Here is a 16924-nt window from a genome sequence, read left to right as displayed (position 1 = left end):
GGACAAAAGCATTTGGACCATCAATGAGGAAAAAGCATGGTTCATACAACTTAAGAAAACAAAAGAGGTTGGTTTTTTTTTTTTTTAATGTAAACTTAGTAGCTTAAGATGACTCTGTCAATAATTGTCAAAGTATACAACATTTCACTGAAAGGATAGAATAAAATAAGAGAACACATCCTACACCTGTTACCCTACACTAATTAACACACTAATCAAGCCATTCCAAAGTAAAGGCCTAGTTAGTTAAGGGTCCTCTAGAGTATAAATACCTTGAAGACAAGGACCACCCCCACCCCAAAACCAGTAATGAACACACAGCACAGCAGAAAACAAACACTTGGTAAACATTGTTTAATAACCACCACAGGGTGAAAGCTTCATTTGCACCCAAACCCACTAGCTGCCACGGTGTGTGTTTTCTCGGCAGATTTCTTTATGAAAACGTTCCTCATTTTAAGAAAGGCTGCCAGACACAAGCATAAAGCAAGACCGATGTGAATTCCAGCATACAATCTGCTTACAATACTTACCCTGTACTTGAAATTCTATTCCCAGTTTCTGCTGGTAGCTAGTTTTACACTACTACAACTTATCTGCTACCAAGTCCCTTTTCTCTCTGTGACAATTTTTTTCTAATAAAAAAAAATATTAACTGTTTGGTATTATAGAACAAGTCTGACCTACTTAATTAAATTCCTTTCATTTTCCTACCAATTATGAACCACATTGGTACATCCTGTTCCCATCTTTAATAGTTTTTAAATTATTTTTTAAGCACTAGGAAGTATTTTAAGGCAATGATGAGGATTGTTCTGACAATTTTTGATTTGAGGGGAAAACCTGGATATTTACTTTAACTGCACATTATTTATAAGTGGATTGTTTACTTCTCCAAGATACTGTTGCCTTTGGAGAAGACACAGGTTAAAATCACAGTAACAAAACATCAATAAATGATTCTGCTCTTCCTCAGTCGGCCACAGTGAACCTGGACGTTCTGGAGGAGAACCTGGAGCAGCAGTGTGGACGACTGTCTATGGTTCTGACGTGACCCCTCATGTGTACTAAGATCACCTATCATAAATTTTAATATGAGGACTAAGAGTCATGAACAAGTCCCACCTTGACTAAATTATCCTATATAAACCACCCAATATTTTCCTGCTTGGTGAATTCATTTCAGCCTGATTCATAAAATATTTGCCTCTGGTTTATTACTGACAAGTCAGTTGTACGTTAATAAAAACCCTTTCTGGAAAGGAAACTAAAAATTGAGCCCCAAACCCCATTAAATAGAACCTAAGTTTGAAAGAAGTGAATTATCTTCCTGACTTTACATAGTGAAACATGAGAACAGTCCACAGAAAGGTTTCCTCCCTTCCCCATCTAAAACGGGAGAGGTCTTACTCTGCTGTACACCCCCACGTCTACCCACCATGACAACATACACCCCTGACACTTTCTTAGATAAAGAGGAGCTTAACTAACAAATCCAACCAATCTTAGCTCAAATTTCCTGGCTGTTCCAATTTGGGCAAACTAGTTTATAGAATAATGATTCTTTTAGAACAGAGGAATTTATGTTATACAAGGAAAAGATACTTACAGAACCAGAATAATAAGCAGTGCAAATGAGTTTTCTGCTTACCTACAGGTCCACAAAACTAATGCCCCTGATACGTCTTGCCTAGTAGCTCCCATGTCCAAGGTCATGCACTGGGCTTGTCATGAATCAGGACATCGTTAACCCACAGAATCACAGATTCACACAGATACTGAGTTCCAAGAAAATTTTAAACAATGTAATGTTACTCTACTGCCTCCTCTATCACATTCCTGCCAAGAGGCCACCCATATATAATGGCAAAACCACTCTCAGAAACCCTTCAGAAAGCATGACAAAAAGAAACTGAAAATGGAGAAATTTTCCAATTTTTAGAAAATGGGAGAGGGTTCCTGAAACTACAAATCAGTTAATTTCTTGATCCTCAAGAAAATCCTAGAGAAAAATGACACACTGGCACACCTCGTTTTGGTGCACCTCACTTTACTGTACTTCAGATACTCTGATTTCTACAAATTGGAGGTTTGTGGCAACCCTGCCACAAGTTTATCAGTATCAGTTTTCCAACAGCATTTGTTCCCCTGTGTCTCTGTGTCATACTTTGGTAATTCTTGCAAATACTTCACACTTTTTCATGATCATTATAATTGTTATGGTGATCTGTGCCCAGTGATCATTGATATTACTATTGCAAAAAGACTACAGCTTGCTGAAGGCTTAGATGATGGTTAGCATCTTTTAGCAATAAAGTATTTTTTAAGTAAGGTATAGACACTGTTTTTTTAGACATAATGCTATTGCACACTTAAGAGACTACAGCATAGTGTAAGCATAACTTTTATATGCACTAGGAAACCAGACAATTCATGTGACTTGCTTTATTGCAGTAGTCACCTTTATTGTGGTGGTCTGGACTGAACATGCAATATCTCCAAGGTATGCCTGTAAACAAATTGGGAGAACTCAGAAAAGAAACAGCAATTCTGGGAGCTGGGACAAGTATAATACCAACAGTGGCAGAGAAATGGGAAGACAGGGAAGAGAAGGAGGCCCCTAAAGGGTGTATTATGTTGCACGTTACCACCGCAGGCAAGGGAAGCCCACCTTCCACCACATCCTTGAGCCTCATGGCCAATCCCCATCCCCCTATATGTACTTCAGCTTACACCCTATGCCCACACCTCTGAAAAGCCCTCAGAGTCTCAAGAGCTGGCAGCTGGAAATCAGGCCAGCACTAACAGAAATAAGGTGCCAAGACAGGGTCAGGCAACAACAGGTGTTCATGGCTAATTGATATTCCAGAAAGTATCTGAAAAATAAAATGTCAAGGTATTACCACGGCACAGCACTCAGCACTTTGTTCAGGAGTATTAGTTCTTTGGATGTGGATTTTTCCTTTACTAATGTATTTTCCTCTTTTAGCTGTAAGTAGTTTCTTTGTACAAGCTACAACAGCATGTTCTTCTGCTTTAAAGTAATAATAATTCATTTTATTGTACTGTTTGTTTTCTGAGGGGGAGATAATTAGGTTTCTTCATTGATTTCTGCTTGGAGGAGGTACTGGGGATTGAACGCAGGACCTCTTGGATGCTGAGCACACGTTCTACCACTTGAGCTATACCCTTCCCTGTAATAATTGATTTGAATAGGTAATATTTCAAATATTTTTATTTGCACAATGCTTTATCATTTGCAAAGTACTTTCAATGTTTTCTCAAATTACTATTTACTAAGCTTTCCACTGTCACTCCATTCCCACTGACACTTTTTCTATCCCTGAAACACACAGGTCTTTCCCACCTTAGGATCTCTGTGTGCACTGCTCTCGAGCTGCTCTATCAGGAATGCTGTGCCCCTCAAACTCTTTGCAGGGTTGGCTTTTCACACTTCAAATCTCAACCATTAAGTATTACTACCTCAGTTAGCTCTTCCTTAGTACTACCTAATCCTTTATCACAATACTTCTACGCATTTCTTTCAAGGAACTTCATATATTTAAACAATTCATTTATTAACTGTCTGCTTCTACCACAAGTCTGTAAACTCCATGAAGGGCTGCAATTCATAAATCATAGCCATTATGCCTGGAAAATTCAACAAGTATTTTCTGAGGTGGGAAGGGGCAAATTAACCAATTAACTAAACTGTCCCTGAAAATTTTAAGATCCCCAGATCTTGATCTGAGATCATAGGATCAGAAAGAAATCTCAGAAATCATCTAATGCAATCTCAATTTTTACAAAAGGTTCAAAAGGGGATTCTCCAGAACACAGAGCTCTTCAGTGTCACAGCGAGCCCTTCAGATTATATGTACTGACTCCCAAACGTAAACGTAACAATCGAATCATTTCTTTACCAACACGAAAGTAATTGTTTACATTTAACTAAACCGTCCCATTACCAAAGCTCTGTTGTCTCTGTAAGCAAGTATAGTTTTAGAAGAAAAGAGAATTCATCAATAAACTACACAGAGTAAAAATGAAACATAAATTAGCAGCAAATCTTTAATAAATTTCCTCCTTTAGCAGAATCTCAATTTATACAGAATATTCATTATTTTTCCACAATAAAAAATTTTACTTTAATAAGTTAAAATTTACTTCTGATATCTTATTAACATACCATATCCTTCCTTATCAATCCCTAAATAAAAGCACAACCCCCCTAAAACAATCTCTTAAACAAACACACTACTTTCCAAAATAAGAACTATTAAAAGTTAAACTGTACATGTTTACCTCATTGTTGGTATAATGCAGATCCATAGACTGTCCAAAGGCAATTTTAGCTTTAGACCTCAGATCTTCCAGTTTAACTGGTCTGGGGAACTGAAGGATTCTACATGGACAGAATTTTAATATATTTTATTTTCTTAGGCATGGTTAAATAACATACTTCCAACAGTTATCTCTTGGATAGAGAAATACAAAATTAAGTTAAAATGTAAACATTCACTCTACTTGAATACTAGAATGGCCAATTTTTGATCAAGTGCACTAAATCTCAAAATAAAGTTTTAAAACTCTGAAGTTCGTTCTATCCTAATAAAAACTATAAAAAGGAATTCTCAAAATGTTCTGCCATTTATAATTTGCAGTGCAAGTGTTATATGAACACTAAAGAGCAATATAAAATGTTCACTGAGGAAAACGATTAAATTTTAACATGTGATACCCATACAATGAAATGCAATGAAACTGTTAGAAAATAAAGTCATTCCTTGGGGATGTAAATTTAGATTACTGCACCCTCATCAACTCAACATTTTTGAGTACATATATATCATGTAAGAATATTCCCTCCCCACCTGAGTATTTTTAATGGGTTAAAAATTTTTAATTCTAGGATTTTCTTCTAACATCACAATGAATTGAACTGTGTTGCCCCTGGGGACCATGCACCTAAACTTAGAGACCACTCCATTACTAAGTTTTGTAAGGGGAGGAGCTGTGTCTGTTTCACTCACTTTATTCCCTTCAGAGGCCAGCATATATAGTAGGTACTCAATAAATAGTGTTCAATGAATGAAAAAGGAAATCGAGAAAATATCCATAAAAGAAATGTAAATAGGAAAAAAGTAGGTTGGACAATACTTGAATGGTACATCTTCAGGTTATATGATTTGTGAGCCTTTTTGAAGTCCTTAAAATGGACAGCTCTTTCATTAAGTTGATTTAACAGGACAGTCATAATAGAAACACAACCCCATCTTCTCTAACTCCTATTAGGTCTTGTTAGCAATTCTGCTGTCAGCCACCACCCTGCATTTCCCCCATTCCACTCAGACAGAGACACCAGCTAAAGGCCAGGCTTCCACCCCTGCTAAATCACTTACAGCCACCATTCCAACTCACTTCCTCAATGTTATTAATTAAATATTGGTCATATGATTGAAGTCTCTTGAGAATAATCAAAATTGTGAATGTTAAGTCTACATACCTAAGTTCTGTATCTGAAGGGATGATACAATTATGATAAGGAGAAATATATTTCATTTCCACTGAGTAAAAATAAAAGATGGTAATATTTAAAACTGCATTATGCAATGACCTTACTTATGCCCTAATATTGCAAAGTAAAAATATTAATCATTTCTGAGGTTAAGCCTAAATTTTGAGAGATTCTATGTTAAGCCCAAGTACATGTTATAGTTATCAAGGACTATTCCATTCTCAATTTGCAAGCCATAAACCTTCAGTAAATCTAAAAAGAACCTCTAATGGTCTTAACTAGGACATGCATTTGATTAAATAAACAAACTTGATGTAATGTTTCCTTCCTTACCTTTTTTCTCCTCTGTGTTCGAATTTGACTCGGACATCATTCTGTAATGAAATGATTACTCATTTCAGAGATCTGACAAAATTTCCAGAATTTCTAAATCATTTTCCTAGTCACTCATTTAAAACAGAGCAGAGGGTAAGAAGGTTCCATTTTCAGTGTCAACTCCAATCAACTGACAGTGTCTACCAAACAGTGAGTTGAGAATTAGTTTGCTAAATCTGGACTCAACAGAAGGAGCACCAAGAACCGTCAGAGATAGCACCATGGGTATGAGGCATCTGCTAACTCTGATGGAGGGAAATATAGAACACCCTGTTCCCACTTTTCATGTCAGACATCCCAAACAAGTTCTACTTACAATAATCAAAATGATTAACACAGAATAACAGACTATTTTAAATAAAAACAGTTTGCTTATCTTACACTCCTTAATAATGGATAAAATACCAGCTTTAGAGAGAAATTACCACATTAAATGAAACTACCATTTTTTAGGACAGATACCTTACAGAAAAATGTATGACAAAATATTTGATCCAAAAGCTTATAAGCTAATCACTTCAAACAAACCCTCTACATGATTAGGATACTCAAAAAAAATAACTCACAGAACAACAATATACATTTACTAAAACATTACTGGGACAAATACCTGCTTTTTTGGTGATGAAGATTTTGTTCTTCTGGTTTCCTGTAAGGATAATGCTGGTCGGCTGGCCTTATGAAGAACAGCCAAATCTTGCATGATTGAGTTCAAAGCTTGCTGATCATCTAGGGATTTGTCAAATAATATATACACAAAATTGTAATTTCAATATGTATTTATCATAGACATCAAACACAAAATTTATAATAAAATTTAATGCAAAAATACATTAATTTAATGCAAAAATGCATCTAGAACATTTTCAATGCCTACATTTCTATTATTTTGGTGAAATAAAATTTAATTATCTAAAAACTAAAGACAAGTAACATTAAAATTGCACTGGACTCAAGGACTTGCATCACACTAAGTGTTCACATGAGACATTTGTAAGGCAAACAAAGCCATTCTGATTCTTCTAATGAGGTAACATCCTAGGATTAGGCAAAACAGCCCTGTTAAGATAAACTCTTTTATATGACTCCTAAATAAAGCATCAACAAGACAGCTAAACAGATGGGGGGAGGGGTAAGGTACAGCTCAGTGGTAGAGCGTGTGCTTAACATGCACAAGGTCCTGGATTCAATCTCCAGTACCACCATTAAAAAAATAAATAAATAAACCTAATTCCCCCCTCTAAAATAAAACAAATGTGGAAAAATAAACAATTTCCATGAATTCTAAAAATTTCTATAAATACCATCATTAGTTAATATTTATATTCAAAGTATGAAATTTCCTTTAGAGTTCTTCTCTTTCATCAGTACTTTAAGTTAGAAACAAAGAAAAGCTTTATCTGTAGATAATAGCCTACTGGTATTTGGAAGCTTTGTTTTTAACTTCTTCACCATGAAGTTCAACAAGACTACATTAACAGACTATTTAATGATCTCAGCCACTAACAGCTTAAAAGGTAACAATGCAAGAAAAATCCCTTCCTTAGAAAAAAGTACTGAATCCATAAAACTCAATGAAAGGATCATGAACCATGAACTCCTAAGCTCTTTCAAATATATCAAAGATTTCTCTCTAAGACTATAAGGGTAAGACTCCTAGTAATGCTTCAGAGACAATTTAATTGATTTTCACTAGTAAACAAATTCACCTAGTGGTAGTCAACAATCGGTAAAGGAACTGAGGGACTTAACAGCTTACACTTGAAAATATAACCATTTTGGTGAACAATAATTTACACTCGGAGTAGTAGTAATTAAAACACGCTTTACCTTGTAAGGGGAGATCATTAAAAAGAATTTGGCAAGTCAATGGCTTCATCGGTCTTTCAAATGCACACATAGCTGACTTCTCTTATGTGCTCATTTTTTTTTTATAACACTCAGTATATTCTGTTCCACAGTGGAACTACTTACATACTAAATATAAAATAATAGCTCCAAAGGTTTTGTTAGTAAATTCCAGGTCTAGAGAATATCATAATCTTTCACAAAGTATCCTTTGTAAAGTAAAATGTCAACAAAATATTAGCTTAGCTAAACAGTAACTGAGTCAGTTGGGTATAACGTAATCACAATATGTGCAGTGTACATGGGTTCAAGCCAGACTGTCATTTATTAATAAAAATAAATCTTTTCTGAGGAAAAGAACAAGCCAAAAATGATCTCAATTGGAATAAAATTCTCTGATGTAAACTTGAGAAAAGTAAAATCCATAACTCTACACTGGGGACGGGGGAACTCTAATACTTAAACATATCTATGTTCTAATTATTTTCTTCATTAAACACTTGAATTTAGATATTTTTATATTTAACGTTTAACATTACATGTTTAATATTACAACACCAAAATAAATGCCTCGAAAAGCTTGGCTTAAATCTCTCATCACATTTATGTATACTGATTTCCTTGTTAAAAAAAAATGAGCACTGTTTTCTACACGATGTGTTTGTTAAAAAAGTAAAGAGGGCCACTTGAATAAAGTAACTTCTTATGGAGATGACATACAACTGAAGGGCTACTTAACTGAGTGCTCTTTTTCTGGATTGACAAAGAATCAGATGGTAGGTAAATACCCAACAGGAAATTTACTTTTGACAAGACATAAGCTAACAAATCCCAAAAGATCAAGGGAAAGTGGTGAACACACACAAGCACTGTTCTAACAATTCTTAGACTCTTTTACTCCATTAAGCACCTCTGTAGTGGTTACAGGCAGAGGAAGATTACACAGGTTATAAATGTCATGAGGGTCACAAGTCGACCCAAATGGTAGTGAGGATGCCCACAGGATCCTGGAGTCTGACCAACAGTCACCTAGAAACAGCAGTGGATTTCTGACATATGCTAAAAGGACATTCAGTTAAGCACAAAACCAGAAAATATTTGGAAAATAATTTCAAATTAAAAATTTATCAGAAATGTTTAATGTGGTATCTTATATGCTTATTCATTACCCTTATAAAGTGTTTACAGGAGGAAATCCTCAATCAAAAATTCAAATCCCTGTGACCCATACTGTTAAATATTCATGGTTTTTTGTGGCTCCCTTTGCAAATGTTTTTAAGCAATGATTGTTCTTTGCTTTGTTGCATACTGTAGTGAATTATTATTTGAGAAGTATAGTAGAAATCAATTTGATTAATACAGAGTTTAGACTTTGAGAGCCACAGAAATGAAAAGCTAGTATGAATTCAGTAAAAGGATATCCAATTTGGAACTGGAGGTGAAGCTGACGAAAGTGAAGAATTTGGACCACAGGATGGCACTGCACTCGTGGTTACAAAAAGAGAAAGTGGGAGAGAAATTCAGAAAGTAGGAAGGTGGAGCTTCAGCTTACACACTTGCCACAAGCAGACACTCTGAAAGTGTGCTAGCCCTTCCACTGAAGAACATGGACAGATTTAAGCTCTTTGGCCCTGACACCGTGTATATACATATAAAAGTGAATAATACATTTGTTAAGAAAGTGGTAGGAAAAGTGTGACAAAAACAAACATTGGCAAATATATGTCATAGTTAAGATATCAGGATAAGATTATTGGTCTAAGTTTAAAAACTTAGCTTCCGACTACACAGTCCATTTTCCCCCATTTAGGACAGGATGAGCCATTTGCTCCACTCCTTTCTAGTGTTTCCCTGTCCAATCCTTGCCTCACACTGGAATCCTCAACCCCAAGAAGAAGAAAAAAGAAAGAAAAGAAAGAAAGAATAGAAAGAAAGAAAGGAAGGAAGGAAAGAAAGAATGAAAGGAAGGAAGAAAGGAAGAGAAGAAAACAAAATAATATATAAACTGAACACCCAAAATCCATTCCCATCCTTCAGCCTCCCTGTTTGTTATGACGCCACAGGAAATTTACAAGAGCTGTAAAACACGTCCTCCCTGAACACCAATGATGTGCTGCTCTATTCTGTTATAGAGTTTTATGATTTACTATTTTTATGCTGTTTTCTTTAGTTTATATTATTACATTATTGAATAATTATAACAATTTACTCCTTATTATTTATTCAATCTTTTAAAAGTCAGATTTCTTTATCAAGTATTCTCTCTGGCCATCAGACTCTAAGAAAATCACAATCCATCCTAACAGTTTATTTTGAATGTCCATACTATGCCCTGCATAAATTTGTTATTTCCAAACTATAAAAGTAAAAAAAAAAAGTGTTTTAATTGAAAATCTATTAAGTAAATAAGCATAAAGCATTACATAAATCTATTATATCATAAAATTTCTTCATAAAAAAACATAGACAAATTTTCTCCCCCATTTTTATCCTTTATTTTTGAAAAATCCTCTTAGTGTGAACTCACCCATCATGGCAACCAGCTCAACAATTTGAAAATTAGGGAAATGATTCTCCCATCAGCATTCTTTACTGCCTAAAGGGGTAAAAAAATGAACAAGTTAATAATAAGAATGAGAAGAGGTAGGCACAAAAAGAAAAAAGTCAATATAAATAATGCTAACAAGAAATGTACAATATTAATACTTTACACACACTGCTGGGGAGAAGTGCTTTATTTTTCCCAGATACGCAATTATTGAGAATGAACTAAAAATCACTATGTTATATTACATTTACCTCAGTACTTTTCATGTTCCTTTCTATTTAAGGTAAGGGGAAAAAAACAATTTTGAGAGTCAAAAAGTTTAAGAGATAAATAAACTCAAGTTCCTACAGAGCAATGGCAGATATAAAGGGGAAAAGGTCATGTTTAGACACAAAAAGGAGGACATCAACAAAGTAGCATAAAGACCTATAAAAATTCTCTCCTTTCATAAAAGAAACAATTACCAAAATTGACAAAGAGGAATTAACCAAAGGCTTCCAGCAATCAGGGCAGCATCCAAGAGTCTCAGTAAAGAGAGCCTCGTGGGATTCTGACCCTCCCTATTCCTATCTTCCCACTCCTTACTCCAAGCTCCGAAGTGGCAATGTAAACCGACGGCCCACAGTCACCACGAAAATAAGCAGCCTAGCAACCACTGGAGAGGGAAGAATGCAACTGGAATGTCTTCTAGGTCTGATTCCCAAAACTCATAGATAATTTGACCTATCTAAAAGATTGGCTAATAGACCACATTATTTAACCTGACTCAAAGCTCTTCCAGTCCAAAAAGTTTGGGGAGTTTGGGGTACTTGTTGAAATCAAATAAGGACAACTATCACATATCTCAACTGTCTGAGGAAGGGGAAAACAGTTGGGGCAAACAACAGGTTAAGAAAAAAATTTTTTTAGAAAAGCTGAGGAATAAAATGTCATTAAGGAACTTTGAAAAGTTCCAAAAAATTCCTGGGAATCTAGAAGTCACACAAATGCCCAGGGCTGTTGCATACTCAAGAAAGATCTAAGGAGGCTCTCGACTTTCACCTCTAGGTAACCTTGAGCCTCTGTGCAGCAGTAAGTGGAGGATAAGGTAGAGTTGTAATTGCCCCAACACACACACACACACACACACACACACACACACACACACACACACACACACACACACACACAGAAAACCTCTCAAAAAAGACTCTGAGATTTATTGGTTCCAAGCATCTAAAGGAATCTCTGTCTATTCTTTGGCTAACAACTAAACTGAGCAGTCTTCGGTGACCAATCACAACAAATACTGACTTTAAAAAACAAGTTCTGAAAAGTCACTAAACAAATAAATAAGAACAATAAACAACACACACTGGGGAGGGAGGAGAATCTGATTTCCAGAGGTGGCACATTATAATATTTTAAACATTCAGTTTTCATGAAAAAAAATAAAATGAGAAATGCAAAGATGTGAGTCCACATACAGAGAAAAAGCAATCAAAAGAATGACCCTGAGGAAGCCCAAATGGTGGACAAACTAGACAAAGACATAAAATCAGTTATTTTAAATACGTTCAAAGAACTAATAAAGCTATATCTAAAGAACTTAAGAACATATGAGAAAGCTGCCTCACGAAACAGTATCAATTAGGAAACAAAAATTAGAAAAAGGAACAAAATAGAAATTTTGAAGTTGGAAAGTACAATAACTGAAACCATCAGGCACATCAACAAATGCAAAATAGGAGTCCCAGAAAGAAAAAAAGAGGACAGAAAGACTATTTCAAGAAACAGTGGCTAAGGCGGGAGGTATGTATAGCTCAGTGGTAGAACGCATGCCTAGCATGCATGAGGCCCTGGGTTGAATCCTCAGTACCTCCATTAAAAATAATAATAATAATTAAATAAATAAACCTAATTACCTCCAACCCCTACCCCCCTCCAAAAAAAGAAAGAATGGCCAGAAATGTCCCAATTTGGTGAAAAACAATCTGCACATTCAAGAAGCACATTAAACTCCAACAGAAGGATAAAATGAAAGTGATCCACATATAAACATATCATAATAAAATTGTTGAAAGACAAAGGATCTTGAGAGCAGCAAGAGAGAAGGAATTCACTATGTGCAAACGATAATTGATTTCTCATTGGGAACCGAGAAGGCCAGAAGCCAATGGGATGGCATATTCAAAGTGCTGAAGGAAAAAGACTGTCAACCAAGAATCCTATACACTGCAAAACTGAAGACACAAATAAGACATTCCTAGATAAACAAACACAGAGAATTCATCACAACCAGACTTGCCCTACATGAAATACAAAAGGAGTCCTTCAGGCTGAAATTAAAGGACACTAGACAGTAATTCCCATATACATGCAGAAAGAGTAATTACATAAGTAAAGATAAAACACTGCATAAATGTGTTTTTTGTTTCTAACTGTATTTCTCCTATCTGACTGTGGTAGGCACAAAACTGGCCCACCCTAAAGATGTCCACATCCTAATTCCTAGGCCTTTTGCGTGTATATTATCTTACATGGCGAAAGAGACATTGCAGATGTAATTTTAAGAAATTTAAGATAAGATGGCTGGACCCAACATAATCACAGGGATCCTTACACATGAAAGGAACGAGCAGGAAAGTGAGTGTCAGAGTAACACTATTTAAGAGACTTGGCCAGTCACTGCTGGCCCTGAGGATGGAATGGGGTGGCCATGACTCAATAAATGCAGGCAACTGACAGAAGGTGGAAAAGGAAAGAAAATGGACTTTCCCTTAGAGCCTCAGGAAAGAACAGGAATGATGACACCACAATTTTAGTTCAGTAACACTAATTTCAGTCTTCTGATTTCCAAAACTGTAAGATAAAAAACTTACGTTGTTTAAATACACCAAATTCATGGTAATCTGTTACAGCAGTATGTAGAGAGTAATTAAGACCATCCCCAGTTTCAAGGACTTGCTAGAGGACTCACAGGACTCAGGAATAGAGTTGTACTGACAGCTATAATTTATTATGACAAAAAGATACAAAGCAAAATCAGCAAAAGAAAAATGCACATGGGGCAAAGCCCAGAGGAGCCCGAAGCAATCACTTAAGAAACCTTTCTCAGTAGAGTCACATAGGACACACTTAATTCCCTTCAGCAATGAGTTTGGACAACACATGTGAAATGTCACTTACCAGGAAAGATTAGAGACTGAGCACCCAGGCTTTTTATTAGGGGCTAATCACATAGATACCCTCTGCCTTGCAGATACCAAAACTGCAGATTCTCAGATGAAAAGCAAGAGTTCACCATAAACTACTTTGTTTGTATAAGCACCTTAGGCACAGTAACTTTTTTTTTTTAATTGTCTTTTTTTTTCTTGAGGGGGCAATTAGATTTATTCATTTATTTATTTTTAGAGGAGATACTGGGGATTGAACCCAGGACCTCATACACGCTAAGCATGCACTCTACCACTTGAGCTATACCCTCCCCCTACACACACAATAAGTTACTCTTATCTGTTAGGCAGGTGGGAACCTTCCTGAAATCCAAATTCTCAGATGCCATCCAAGGGCAGATCTCACAAGCAGTTCATTCTAAGGATAAGCAGTAAGGCCTGCTATGTTAACTCTTTTCTACGTAAGCGGCAAAGGGAACCTAGTACACAAGTTTAAAAAAAACTGCATAAAGCAATAATCTTAAGCATATTGTTGGGCATACAATATATAAACATAATTTGTATAACAATAATGGCACAAAGGAAAGAAGAGGGATGGAGTCAAACAAAAGAAAAGTTCTGTATACCACTATAATTAAGTGAGTATTAAACTCAAGCTACATTGTTCTGAGATCTTAATTTTAATCCCCAGGTCAATGACTAAAGTTTAAAATTTTTTAAATGGCAAAAGAAATAAGAGAATTAAAATAGCACACTAGAAAATATCTACTTAACACAAAGAAGGCAGTAATGGAGGAATAAGGAACAAAAAAGATACAATACACACAGAACACAAATATAAAATGGCAGAATAATCCTAGCATACGTGTAATTATATTAAATATAAGATGGAATGAACAAACCAGTTAAAAGGCAGAGATTAACAGAACAGATTTTAAAACATATCTAATTATATGCTGTCTACATCAGACACATTTCAGATTCAAAGATAAGATAGACGGAAAGTAAAAGACTGGAAAAAGATATGCCATGTAAACAGTAGCCAAAAGAGACCTGAAGTGGCTACACTAATAGCAAACAAAATAGAATATAATACAAAATTGTTATTAGAGACAAAGAAGGACATTTATAGTGAAAAAAAAATGCCCAACTTAGCAACAAGATATAGTAATTAGAAACATGTATGCACCTAACAGCAGACTCTCAAATGAAAAAAAAGATAGAATTGAAATAGACAACTCAAATATTTGGAGATTTCAATGCCTTATTTTCAATAATGGATAAAACAAGAAGACAGAAAAATCAATGAGAAAACAAAGACATAAATAATGCTATAAAACTACTAAACTTAATTAATAAATATCTATAGAACACACAACCCCAGAACAGGAGAATACACATTTTTCTCAAATGCATGTACATTTTCCAGGACAGATCACACATTATGCAGCAAAACTTATCTCAGTTAAGTTTAGATTTAAGTCATATGAAGTATGTTGCCTGACAACGATGCAATGAAATTACAAGTTTGTAACAGAAGGAAATCTGGAAAAATCACAAATATGGGAAAATTAGACAAAGCACTCCTAAAGAACCAATGGGACAAAAAGAAATCACAAGGGAAATTAGAAAATGCTTTGAGATGAATGAAAATAAAAACAAAACATACTGAAACTTACTGGATACACCTAATGTACAACCTAGAGAGAAATTTATAACTGTAAATATTTATATTAAAAAACAAGCAAGATCTCAACTCAATAACACAACCTTCTACCTTAAGACACTGAAAAAAATAAGAACATATTAAATCCAAAGCAAGCAAAAGAAAGGAAACAATAAGGATTAGAGTGGAAACAAACTAGAAAATAAAAATAAAATAGAAAAATTTTAAATCAATGTAACAAAAAGTTGGTTCTTTGAAAAGATCAATAAAACTGACAAATTTTTAGCTAGATTAACCAAGAAAAAAAGAGGGAAGACACAAATAACTAAGCTCAGTAATTAAAGGAGAATTACTACCAACCTTACAAAAATAAAAAGGATGAGGGAATACTATGAACAACTGTACATCAACAAATTAGATCACCTGGATGAAATAAATTGCATTAGAAATAAAAAGCTTCTCACAAACAAAAAGACCTACACCAAATGGCTTTAAACATTTAAGGAAGAATTACCACCAATATATATATATTTTTAAGAGCAAGAAAGAGAATACTGAACCCACTAGTACTCTGATAACCAAACCAAAGACATTACAAGAAGAAAAATTACGGATCAACATCCTTGTGAACATAGAAAAATTCTCAACAAAACACTAGCAACCTAATCAAGAACATTAAAAAAGAGGATTATACATCATGAACATGTAGAATATATCCCAAAAAAGGTAGGTTCAGCATACAAAAATCAATGTAATAAACCACAGTGACAGAATAAAAGCCTCCCCCCCCCAAAAAAAACCATGATCATCTCAACAGACACAGAAATTGCAAGTGCTAAAATCTGCCTTTATACTCAGAAGGCTAAGAGAAGGGAATTTCCTCCAGTTGATAAAGGGCACCCATGAAAAACCCACAGCTAACATCATACTTAACAATGAAAAATCAAACGTGTCCCCACTAAGATCAGAGACAAGGATGTCCAGTCTTGCTGCTCATTTTTAATACTGTATTGGAGGTTCCAGTCAGAATATGAGGCAAGAAAATGAAATAAAAGGAATCTAGACTGGGTAAGAAGTAAAACTACCCCAATTCACAGGTGACAATCTTATATACAGAAAATCTAAGAAGCTCACAAAAATGATCTTAGAGCTAATGTATGAATTCAGCGCAGTTGCAGGATACTAGATCAACACTCAAAAATTAACTGTATTTCTATACACTGACAATGAACAATACAGAAATGAAATTCAGAAATAAATTTCATCTATAACAGCATCAAAATAATAAAGCACTTAGGAATATATTTAACAAAAAATAAACAAGTCTTGTACACTAAAACCTATAAAGCACTGAAAGAAATTGAAACAGTTCTAAACATACAGAAAGACATCCCATGTTTATGGATTGGAAGAAAGTATTTTTAAGATGGCAAACTCTCAAAGTGATCTACAGATTCAATGCAATCTCTATCAAAATTCCAATGGCCTTTCTTGGCAGAAATGGAAACGCTGATCTTTAAATTCATAAAGAACTACAAGGGGCCCTGAATAGCCAAAACAATAATATAAAAGAAAAATAAAGTTGGAAGACTCACACTTCCTAATTTTAAAAATGACTACAAAGTTATAGCAATCAAAACAGTATGAGTACTGACCTAAGGATAGAGACTGGTAGAATAGAACTGAGAGTCCAGAAATAAACCCAAACATCTACAGTCAAATGGTTTTTGACAAGGCTGCCAAGATAATGGTCTTCAATAAATGGTGCTGTACAACTGGATATCCACATGCTAAAGCATCAGGTTGGACCCCTA

General features: G+C 35.0%; 1 protein-coding gene across 1 annotated transcript in view; it reads right to left on the bottom strand.

The window, feature by feature from the left end:
- The window catches only part of MAP3K2 (mitogen-activated protein kinase kinase kinase 2), a 61569-nt gene that overhangs the window by 28183 nt on the left and 16462 nt on the right, over nt 1–16924 (bottom strand). The window contains exons 2-5 of the mRNA XM_074363450.1: nt 10269–10337; nt 6504–6622; nt 5852–5892; nt 4306–4405 (exon numbers count right to left, since the gene is read on the bottom strand). Coding sequence (XP_074219551.1) covers nt 4306–4405; nt 5852–5892; nt 6504–6622; nt 10269–10275 — 267 coding nt within the window. The 5' untranslated portion in view covers nt 10276–10337. The remainder of the gene's footprint in view (nt 1–4305; nt 4406–5851; nt 5893–6503; nt 6623–10268; nt 10338–16924) is intronic.

This window comes from Camelus bactrianus, chromosome 5 (assembly GCF_048773025.1).
Source record: "Camelus bactrianus isolate YW-2024 breed Bactrian camel chromosome 5, ASM4877302v1, whole genome shotgun sequence".
NCBI lineage: Eukaryota > Metazoa > Chordata > Mammalia > Artiodactyla > Camelidae > Camelus > Camelus bactrianus.
This window is presented reverse-complemented; position numbering and strand designations above follow the sequence as displayed.